This window comes from Acyrthosiphon pisum, chromosome A1 (genome assembly GCF_005508785.2).
Source record: "Acyrthosiphon pisum isolate AL4f chromosome A1, pea_aphid_22Mar2018_4r6ur, whole genome shotgun sequence".
Taxonomy (NCBI): Eukaryota; Metazoa; Arthropoda; class Insecta; order Hemiptera; family Aphididae; genus Acyrthosiphon; species Acyrthosiphon pisum.
The window spans coordinates 124,329,477-124,341,941 of record NC_042494.1 but is presented as its reverse complement, the minus strand read 5'-3'; the positions used below and the strand labels follow the sequence as shown (position 1 = coordinate 124,341,941).

The window sequence follows — 12,465 nt, the reverse complement described above, 5'->3', positions numbered from 1 at the left end:
TTCTTGCGAATTACGTGCTAAATATCTGTATAGTTTGTTTATAGATTTCCCTTTGGGGGGGGGGGGGGGAGGAGGCTGGCGCAACGTACGTGACGTGACCACTTACTTGTATCGTAGCCTTGGGGAGCCAAGAAATGTTGACGAATATGATTTCCTTACGACTGAATCCAGAGCCCAATACCGAACACGTAGTGACAATCATACGAACCTTAAACAGATATTATGAATATTTCAATAGTTATTTTATTTAGATTTTTATTTATAAACTATTAATATTATTTATTTAAGTTATATTTTAATATATAAAAAAATTATAAAAATCCCAAGCAACTTGAAAGATTACGAGAAAAGAAAATGTAGTTATAACAATGTTCAAAATTACTTCAAATTGGTTTAAATCTATAGTTCACTGACCATAATACCCCTATAGGGGGTGGGTCAACTTTCTAAGTGATATATTAAAAATTCATGCGTTCAAAAAATTATCTATCTATGCATGTATCTAGGTATCTATGTTCGAATAGATATATTTTTCAATTTGTTTACTATTTTTTTTTTTTTATACTTATTTCGGCTTCATCAATGAATATGGAATATAGGAATTAAGAAAAGACATAAATAAATTAAAGTTTTTTTATTGATACATTATCTTTAAGACTTGTTGGCTGAGGAAAGATTTTTCTTTCTTCAGTTAAGTATGGGCATTCAAGGAGGAGGAGGTTTTACATAGATATTAAAGATGTGTTGCAGAATTCGCACAAAGGTCTTGCTTCTCTTTTCATTAAACGAACGTGGTGATTTTTATACGTGACCATTTTTCGTGATTGTATTTTCGATATTAGTATGTATAGGATATTTTTCATAACTCATGTTGTTGTACTTAATACTTATCGATACTAATAAAACAATAACCAAATTAAATACATATAATATGGCTACATATACATAATATTATAAAGATAGATATATGAAAAACCTGTTTTCTATGTGAGATATCGGACTTTCATAGGACCTATACATCTAATATCCCATTGATTAGATTACCAGTTTCATTTAACAAATAACCTTTCGAACAGACAATTTTTTTGAACACACGACTTTTCGAAGATATGATTTTTCAACGACATGAAATTTTGAACATACATTTTCGAACAGTTAAAATTCTCCTCTAACAGTAAAATAATGATAGTATGTGTGTTGTATTAACATTTTATTTCTTGAATTTTCGAATAGATACAATAGCTCTAACATCGATTTTTATAACGGAATTTCTATTATTAAATTTTAAGTTCGCAGTCTATAAGATAAAAATATAAATGCGCTCGTAAATCGTAATATCATTTGACTCCATATTACGAGTGTTATCATGAAAAACGTATTAAACAGTAAGCGCACGTGAAAACGCAAAGTATAATGTATAAGTGCCACACTTATTATTTTACATTGTGTACCGTATACACATTATTATTTTTTTTTATTATTTATTTGTTACGGGCAGTGAGCCCAATATAATGCACAAAAATATATATATTTAACCTAAGTGGGTGTTACAGTTACCCAACTTTACAAATATAAATTTTATGGAGACAATAGTAATAATACAAACACAAGATATAATATACAGTGAGACATAAACATTAGGTACATGATAGTAATAATACAACACCTACTGATATCTAATAAACAAGTGAGGGTGCTCATTGCCAAGGCGCATCATCCTATCATTATATATACAATATTATTGTATAATATAATAATATTAAAATTAATTAATTATTAATTATACGTACTGCGATTCCAAACGTGAGCACAAGTAACCCGACAAAGACCATGTCCAACTTCTTAAGCAGTTCGAATTTGATGTCGGTGCCCATAAATGCGAAGACGGATGGCTGGAGACCAGTCCATGCGTATTCAAAAACCTTTTCGACCGGTTTTCCTCTGCACAGGTCCTCGTCATCGCAATTTTCTTCTACCGAACTCGCTGGGTTATTGCGGGCTTGCATTTTCAATCTCCACCTCCAACCGGTACCAGCCACGAACGCCGATATGATGCACGCCAATGGACCGGCCACAGGATAACCACACCATCGGCTGCCGGTCATCGCTAGAAAACCACCACCTCCCAGCAGGAAAGACCTTTTAGCTGTTATCAATCGGTCCAACCGCTGTATTGGAATACAAAAACAGGACATTATGTAATCGGACAGTTAGAGTCTACAGATATAATTATAATACAATCATCGAATCTTTATAATTGTATTCGGTCATCATTCTTTGACTCCCTTGGATGGGTATAAAAAATGAAATATTTCACCATATTATTATGTTATTCTGAAAATAATATTTATGCAGTCATAAATGAAAACATTTTATATATTAGGAACTTGGCTAATGGTAATTGAACAATTGTTTTTTCGATGTTACCATTACTAGATTGTAATATATGTATAGGACCAATACTATATGACAGTATAGGTATCTACATTCAAAGAATAAATTTAAGTATTCAAATAAAATTTAGAATATGTTTTTAGGAACTAATTCAGGGGCACATTAAAGGGGGGGGGCAAAATAAGCAGTTGATCCTGGCGGCAGGGGCAGCAAAAAGTCTATAATATCGTTTGTAACATAATAAAAATACAGTATTTGATAAAATAAATATTAATTATTTTAGTTTACGAATTTATTATGTCACTTGTCGAAATATCTAAAATTCTAACGAAATTAAATTTTAGGACTATTAGATACTTATTGGGAGAAAACGCTGTTGTGGTCTTATGGGCTTTGTTTTCATAATAACTATGTGATATTTTTAATATTACCATGTATAATATATTGACATATTATTGGCGATACGGAGTGATAAGCTGTAATAGACACGCTGTGTATCATATTTTATATGTTATTTTTCCAGTGGCCCGTGACAGATCCACCCCCGCTACCCTAAAAATGTAAAAAGCTTTCTATCGACAATAGCTGCCGCATACAATTATTAAGTATCTACTACTTCGACTCTGTAGCTTACTGTTCGATTATATTTAATATTGTTTAAACTTTTATCATAGATTCTATCGTTATAATAATATCATGGTTTTAACGGTGTATACAGCCTATATATCAGCCATTGTGTAGTGACCAATGAGTAATGTTGTACACTAATTATTGTACAGTTTTGTTAGTGAATCTGTGTGTTTTGGCGTGTTGTACCTATTATACTAAAATATAATATATTTTTCAAAATATAATAACTTGTATAAATTGTATCTGGTTTATGTAAATATTATAATAAATATTGTAAAAGACAATACGTGTAGCAAGACTAGATTAGTGTTGAGTAAGCATATAGATTTTTTGTAAGTGAAATTTATGTAAAAAACGTCGATCGTATAGCGTAGCGTATACTGAAATAGGGGCCAGGGGCATCATATTTATATTTGCTCTCCCATACATTGTCCCTTAATATGGCCCTGGAACTATAAATTATAATAATTTAAGGATAAATATTAAATTTCATAAAAAGTTATTCGTCGTCTATAGTAGTTAGGTTTAAATGTAGGTATACTAAGTAGGTATTAATAAAAATCAAAAATCAAAATATAAAATTAATTTCGAATAAGTTTGTGTTTATTAGTAAAAAATCAGCTAACTGTTATGTAAAATGTCAAAAGAATTTGTATGTCCATTTACTTGCGATTTGTTGGTGTTTTCGGTTTCTTGATTTTTGTATATCACGGCCCACGGTGATGGAGGCACAAAAATCAAAAAGAAACCCCATATGACTCCCGCCACGGTTCCTATGGATACGTCGATGAGTCCTTGAGTTATTTTAGAGGTCAAACTACCTGATAAAGTTATAACAAACGTATACGATAAAATATTGAAATTAACGGTTCGAATTTAGAAATGTAATAAAACAAATCATAAACGACTTGTCCACTTAACCATACATTTTAACGTATAGTTTTACTTGCCCGATTTCCAGAATTAATTGTATCTACGTTTATTGAAAATATATTATTATACAAATCAGTTGAAATATGTGTTAAAATAGAAATATTTTTTTTTTTACATTTTATAGTTTTATATTAATTCGAATATAAATATGAAACTATTCAAATTAAATAATAATTGCTAACTGCAAAGCCAAGTTACTATAATAATATGCAGTATGTAGGTACTGAGTACCTGGTACTCGTAATAAGCTGATAAGTTTAAAGTTAAATATTATAAGTCATTTCTGGATGACATTAACGTCACGAAATTGTTTTAATTTCATGTTTACGGTCACTCATTGTATACCTACTTACCAGTCAGAAAAAGCACAACCAATGCTATCCGAAATGCGCAGATGGACACAATATTATCCAGGCTCGATGCGGCAATCAACAGAGTATTAACGCCTTTTACTTCACCATAGCCCATACGTTTCAGTTGGAATAGGCTCGGCACTAATATGGCCGGACTAACCGCAGACAGTGTAAACCTTTAAAACAACAAACTGCAAATTATCAAAGGTAAGTTTCGACGGGCAATAATATTTAATTTAATATTATATCCATATTATTGAATTTTAGTGCAAAATAAAATAATATAATTACATTAGGATGTCTAATACGATGTGCAAAACTACAAATCATTCTGCGTGCTTGCTAAATTCTCGGGTTTCAAACGTATTTTAATACAATGCAATAAACTATACTTCCAAATACAATTTAAATACAGAATGTGGTAACCTAAATACTTTGGTAATATATTTTGGCTACTCTGAATCTATATTAAATATTTTTTACAGTAAGTAATTATCTTAATATCTTATACGGGTCATAAATAAATATCTCATAAATAGTCATAACTATATGTACTGACCAATTGTCACTAACGGACAGATACTACGGGGATATAAGGTGTTCTAAACTTATATTTAGAAACCTAAAAATTACATTTTCTCAGGTACGTGGAAAAACAATGAATCATAAGTATGTTTTTTAGAGATTGCTATATGGTAACGTAATTATATTTTGCATAGGTTGCTAGGTGAAACCTAGGTGGTACTGTGACATGAAATTATTATATTATGCATTGATTGCTATAGAGAAACCTAAGTACTGTAAAAAAAAAAAAAAATGGGTAAAAAAAATAAGATTGTATACATCCCAATAATATATATTATGTATTAAAAAAATCGCTGATTAAACAATGTACACTAGAATGATGAATTCTATCAACATAGAATATTATCATATACCCACCATATAATGGAAGCCATTCATTGTATTTTCCGATCCACCCTGTAAACAAAACCACAGAAAATGGAGTATGCACTAACGCATACAATTGTTGAGGTTCCTAGCTTTCTCAAGTAACAGAGTGATTCGTTAAGAATGCCAGATATCAACTGAGTGGTCTTATCTTTTTGCGTGGCCAGCTTTACAAGACATTGGCACAGATGGAACCTATCACGTTATTGCCCGAGCAATTGCGCAAGGGTCAACCTCTTTCACGAATTGTTGACCAGGACTGACCTGGAAGTTAACACTACTGGACCTTTTTCTCTGGGGCATGTCAGTAAAGCTCGTGTCTACGAAAACAAATCATGAACCATTGAACATCTTAAGGAAGAAATTCGCGTTGCCATTGGTGGACTTGACTAGCTAGATATGTGATTTTTTGTTCAAAATAAGTTTTTCATTATAGTTATAAAAAAAATTAAACCCACCGCTCTTAATGCAACACTTTGAACAACTCGGGACCAATTTCACATACGTCTGATCGTGTCTGAAGTGGTGCATAATATATATATAACGTTGCAGTCTATGATAAGACATATTGTGTGCAGAAATAAAGAAACCGAAAATGCGATGCTACATAATATTATATTGAAATACAACAATGATTATGATTAATAGTGATATATGTGCTGCACTCACCCGAGAACCAGACTCCACTGCCACGAGAAATCGGGTAAAATTAGATAGGCGACCACAGCCACGGTGGCGGCTTCGGCTAAGCACGGCAACAGCGTGAGTCGGGCTACGACGCCACTGAGGCGACGCAACTGATAGGCGTCCAGCTCCAGTCCACCGTTGATCAACGTCACGGCAAGTGAGACTTCTCTGAAAACCAAATGATTACAATTCCGCACAATGTTTATGGACAAAGAAGTAAATCAATGTATACCTAATCTATACGCTTTACCGGTGTCTATTATATTTACCGAAAAACATTAACATTTTTAATTTAATTAAATTTCATGATTAACAGATTAATTTAATGGATTGTGGTAAAAAAAGTATTAATTACAGTGAATAAATAATGTAATGTGAATTCAAACCATAATTTTAATTGATTTTTTTGGTGTATTATAATTTAAGTAATTGGACCTTTCAAATATATAAGTGTAACAAATAGAGCTCACTTTGGAATAAATTTTGTTTTAATCAATATTTAAAATTTATTTATTTTTTGACATATAGTGTATAGCCATTTGCGCTACACGTGTAATAAAAAAAATTATTTTTATTTTTTAATAACTACCGAAAGGGAAAAATTTTAAATTTGATTAAATTTTTTTTGAATAAATTCAAAATAGCTAATTTGTGAATCTGATTACAAGGACTGTTTGGATGGTAAAAATATTTATCTATATCAAATAGTTTATTTTTTAGAATTTTTTTAAATATCAGTATTTTTTCGATTAAATTAATTTGGAATGCTATAAATTTTTTAAAAATATTACTTTTGGAAATTTGCTAACATTGGTATAATTCTAAAACTATTTACTAATCCTATAATTTTATCAATTTTTGTCATAAGTTTAAGTAGCATACATTTTTTTTTTTTTTTTTTGGTCAGTTTTTTCTGTTACACTGTATATATATGAATCGAAAATAAAGCCGTTTTCAGTTATTAAAATTTAAAAACGATTTTTTGTAAATTTTAAAATGCTTATAATTTCTTGCTTCAAAATTAAAATATCATAAATCGGTATTATTCTTACATTTACATTAAATGTTGGTAATACTATAATAGGTGAATTCACTCTAATATTAAAAATAACAGAGTAAAATATTTTCTCCTAACGTAAAATCTGCTATGATATGAGTTAGAAAGACGGAGTCAACACAATAATGTGGGTATAACGTACTTTTAAGAGAATTAGAGACCGCCACACACCCACACCATCAATAGTTTATCGGAGAAAATGGCGTGGGACTAATTTACTGAAATAGTTTTCTTGGTAGTTTTACAAAATATTCATAATGAGAAAAACTGTATCTATGCATCGTGGCGTTTTTATAACCTAAAGATTGTTCAATTCATTCGTTCGTATTCATTATTTTTATTTTTTATTAATATATACTAGAGAAGTATCAAAACAATAAAAAAGGTATGACAATGATAAAATTATTTTCTAACATGAAAATTTAGTAGATCTGATGTAAATATTTTAACATGTTGGTTTGTCCCGTGTGAAACCATTTTACTATAGGTATAAGCGTGTTATTAATTATTATGCATCAACCATTGTTGGTGCGACATGGGACCACTTTTAAAATACTTTGAATTAGTATTGAAATATATTTAAAGTTCAAACTTTTATATTTTCACAAACCTCATTAAAATAGCCTAAATCAAACTCCTGGAATAGCGGGTGTGTGTCTTATAACGGTTTTTATTTTATATATACATATAATACGTATTATATATTTTATACATGAAATAAAAATCTACCTAGGTATCTACCATAAACAAAATAATCGTACTTGTAAAGTACCTATTTAAATACTTTTTTGTAATTTGAAATACAATATAATCGCAACACTTTGAGAAATAAGTATTTATAAAGGTACTATTTTTTTGTATTTGTATTTCAAAATACAAATTAAAAATTAAAATTAAAATCGACTTCGTACCTAGGTACTTAAATATACTCTAGCAAGTTGCAAGTATAACATTTATAACTTATGAAATTATAGTATTTTTTAAAATTATTTATTAATTTTTTATTAATTTATTTTACATTTATACTTAGTTATATAATTTGTGTTTGTTTTCCAATTTATTAGTCCAACTAGTCAGTAAGTATTTGAAAAAATTTGAAATAAATGTCGATTGAAGTGTTTGAAATGTTTTTAAAAATATTTTTTAACAATAATTAGTATGAAAATAGTTCTTTCACCTGATGAAGGATACCAGTTGGGAACACCATCCGGTGACGGTGTACAGACCGGCGTTCTGGAGCGCGATGCCGGCCAATAGCATGCCAAACCGCGGGGGCAGGCCCACGATTTCGTAGATGAGCTTACCGGCTACCGTGCCGGTCACGTACAACATGAATATGGATGACAGACTGCCGCCGGGCACGGTCATCAGCTCCGACGACACGTTCACGTACAGTAGTGACCACGCTAAGCCCACGCCGACGGTCGCGGCCGCGATGTTGGCCGCGGTGGCCGGCAGCCGGGCGTCGCACCATGCCATGGCGGCCACGTCGCCGCTGTGGTCTATCCGCCGCTGCAGTACGTCACTGTCGTCGCCGTCTTCGCGCAGTTGAAACTGCAGTGGTTGCTCATCCGGTGAGTCCGTCAACTCAGCGCTGTCTCGCATCTCTGCTGCTCCTGTCCGGTACGATGTCTGCTGATAAATTGATTACTTCGCTGTGCTCGTGATTTCTAATTTTTTTTTTTTGTTATTATTGAAAATGATCAACTAAAAAAAAATAAATCATTAAATCTAGATTGATATTTATCTAGATCAGATTAGACTTTTTTAATCAATCCTTTTTTTATCTAGCTTTTACCAACCCACTCGTAAATAGTTCTAAATTATAATCATTAATCATTATTGATAGATATAGTGTCCAACATATGTAGTATGTTTTATGAAACTAATTTTAAACTAAAGCTAAAAACATATTAAATAAATTATAGAATATACCTATACTAAAAATTTGAAACCAAATCGCTATTTGTAATAGTTAATAAACCTATGCGTTGTTTTGCTAAAAATATTGAAAAAAAAACACAAATCACTATTATGACGTACAAATCGCTTATCTAATTCGATCAAATATTTGTGGAATTATTACATCATAAAAATTTCGCTCACTTTATTAACATTTAAAATAGGTACGACACTTAAAACACATCAATACATAAGTCATCATGCATGATACATGTTTAATAATTAAAATTTAACTAGTTAGTTAAAATTTAATTGATGCCTATAGCCATTGTTCTATGATATAGGTCAAAATAATAATTTATGCTAAATGCTATCAGTTATTGAGTTTTTAAAAAAAAGTAGAAATCCAATAGAAACCGTATTATACCTTTTGAAATATTATTTGAAATATAATAATTTAAAGTTCGTAATAAAACGTGTATCAAAGGTATTGATCGGCAGAGTTAAATTTTAAATTGTATATTATTTAACTATACTTTCGTTATTAGTCATGTTAAATTTCAGAAATTTAATAACTTTAAAATAATAGGTGACGAAACATAAAAATGTACATTTCTGAAACAGTGCTCATAATAATTTCCTGAATTTAAAAATATATTCATTATACGCCCGCGCCATAGCAATATTAGCGTACACATTGGTCTGCCAGGTATATATTATAATATTATAATTTATAATGTATAATATTATATTTATTTTATTGATATATTACAATCAAATATTTGAGAACAAATATGTATACATTTCAAAAATGTCATACTAACATCTCGCTATTTTGTATTGCATACAAAAACACATTTAGCCGAATTTACAAACCAAAATGCTTGGTGGTGAAATGGAGGTTTGCAAAATCGTATAACTGTGATATTATACTAATCTTAAACTATTACGTACTATTAAGCCGTACATGGTACACACGTCCTTTTGGTGCCTTACGATTGCTACACTGTAAATGCCGCGTTTGCACGTTGCTTTTTTTTTTTTACATAAACTATTTTTTTAGACTGAATATATTTTTCTTTAAGTAATATATATTTTGTATGTACTATTAATAATTTATCAAACAAAAATAAAAAATTGAAATTGTATTCTCTTTCCTGAGTAGTTTCATATTTATCATTCTCCAAATTGACAAAGATAGCTATTCGGGAACTACAGTGCTATAATTTATTTTTGTAAATATTAATAAGCTCGCATAATTTGAAAGTATTAATAGTACCAGATTAATTCGATAATATTTATGTGACTGACCATTTGGAAAGACAAAAAATGTTATTTGTGTGAACTCACATGTGTACCAACGACCGCGACGGGTCAATATTACGTACACAAACAGTATTGGGCAGGTATTAGTGTATTACATTGTGTCTAACTTAACCTTTATTATACTTTTGATAGAAATCGAACACACTATTGCATTTCTTTTGGTACAAAAAGTCATATAGGCAGTACGTTGTACGTTTGACATGAGTGTGCAAAATTCTTTACCTTACATCACACGTACTATTATAACAACAACGAACCGAAGAACCATCACACAAAAGAGGAGTGTGTAATGTGCACACATAAATAAAAAATAAGAATAATAATTTGTGTCACATCTAAAAATTAATTTTGGTAATTTGTGCAACATAATAGAACTAGATAAAAGGACAATATAAACTGTGCAATCTCGTACCTATAAAAGTTGTTATTTTCTCCAATTTAAATTAATTATTTATATTTTTTTTAAACTTATTCATAAGTATTTTGTTTATCGAACAAGTTAATTTTAATAGATACATTTCAAGAAAAATTTACGAAGAGTTAAATTAAAATGTAACGTAATTGCAATATATGTAAGGTGTACGTACTTTGAATATAAATGAGTAATATTTCAGTTAAGAGGACGTTATCCATGTGTTTGTTGTCTCCGTTTTTACAAACGTATTTACTGAAAATTTGTATTCACTAGTTTAAATAGTGTGCTGTTAGCTTTGATATTAGAGTGAATTTACCATCAATTTTAGGCAAGAACATTATCTGTACCTAAGCGTTGGCGATTTTTTTGATATTTTAATTTTCAGGCAAAAAATGGGTAAGGTGTGTAAAATATCACAAATTAAAAATGCTCATATCTCGCTCGAAAATTAAAATGTCGAATAAAATTCAACGTTTAACCACAGGTAATGTTCTCACCTAATATCAAAACTAACAGCAAACTATTGAAACTAGTGAACGAAAATTTACTTTATGTAAGACGGAGACAACTGCAAATACGTAAGACGCCGCCCTAATAAATAATAATAAAATTATAAATTATAATCCAGTGTCCAGCTGTGGTTCCTTTTAATAATAATCCATGTTATTTATTCACGTTTTATGTGCTATACCTAACTGACGAGAGTTCGGTAAATTTATCAGGTAAATTCCAATTTATAATTGAAATTGAAAGAGTGCCGCGGATTACTAAAATTAATATTTAGGTGTAATGCAAATTACGAATACTAAAAGGGGTGCCAAATATATCATCTCCCTACAAAAGTGAAATCGTCCGTATTTTTAATTACAGGTATAGTAAAGTAATAAAATAGAAATAGAAAAAAGTTACGTACACGGTACACTGCCAAGATGATCAACCAATTAAATAGTAAATACCGACTAGTGTGATACAAACAACCGCTAGGCAGGTTAGTTAGTTATTTATAAATTACTATAAAATATTAGATATTATTATGCTTAATACGACAATTTTGGTTGTAGAACATTGCATTTAATATTGTAATTTATAGGTACATATTCTTCGTTACAAAATGTGATATCATTTGAATGAAAAAAAAAATCGAAAAACGCTAGAAAGCACGATAAAATAACTGTACTTACACCGCGGCCGTTGTAGTGAAGTATAAAACTATGATAGATATCGTCATCGTACTCGGCTGTTCTGACACGAAAAACCGGTCTGTTCATCCCGCAGGGCACCTAACCAAGCCAAAAAACCGGGTCCAATGATAGGGGGGAGGATCCAAGGCGGCTCGAGCACGTGGTGTTTCCGGATAGCATAATGCCATAATATTATTTTTATTATAATAATAATACGATGCACGTCGGTAACATATTTTCGTTCTCAAACAGTCAAACGTAATGACTATTATTATTAATGTTGCTGCTGCCGTTGCCGTACACGCTCACATAATAAGGAGCGCCGAAAATAATACTCGTCGTGTGTTCATTTTTATACTAATTTGCGCCAACCGCCTCACAACCTCCCAAAGTCCTCACATGTGCCGGAAATAAATGCCGTGGTACTCAGATGGTAATATTTTTGTTATAATAGGTAACCCATAACGACTTCGGGTAAAACATTATAGGATTTAAATTAGGCATTAGCATTGTGAGGATTTCAGCGTATCTACTGTTTGTTTATTGTATCGTTGGCCCATGCGCAACATCGAGAAAACGAATTCACGCAGTCATTTTTTTAAAACGTTTTTTACGAAGGTACCTTAGATACTAACC

The 12,465-nt window shown here is 30.8% G+C and overlaps 1 protein-coding gene across 2 annotated transcripts in view; it reads right to left on the bottom strand.

Annotated features, from left to right (window-relative positions):
• LOC100169255 (sodium/hydrogen exchanger 9B2) overlaps positions 1–11,974 on the bottom strand; it is a 14,588-nt gene extending 2,614 nt beyond the window's left edge. The window contains exons 1-7 of one of the 2 annotated variants that reach the window (XM_016807396.2): positions 11,830–11,974; positions 8,183–8,712; positions 5,931–6,116; positions 4,311–4,486; positions 3,691–3,845; positions 1,791–2,168; positions 107–208 (exon numbers count right to left, since the gene is read on the bottom strand). In XM_016807396.2, coding sequence (XP_016662885.1) covers positions 107–208; positions 1,791–2,168; positions 3,691–3,845; positions 4,311–4,486; positions 5,931–6,116; positions 8,183–8,610 — 1,425 coding nt within the window. In that variant the 5' untranslated portion in view covers positions 8,611–8,712; positions 11,830–11,974. Of the gene's footprint in view, positions 1–106; positions 209–1,790; positions 2,169–3,690; positions 3,846–4,310; positions 4,487–5,930; positions 6,117–8,182; positions 8,713–11,561; positions 11,798–11,829 lie in introns of those variants that run through there. The other variant, XM_008188432.3, reaches the window with a different exon arrangement.
• Positions 11,975–12,465: the final 491 nt, after the last annotated feature.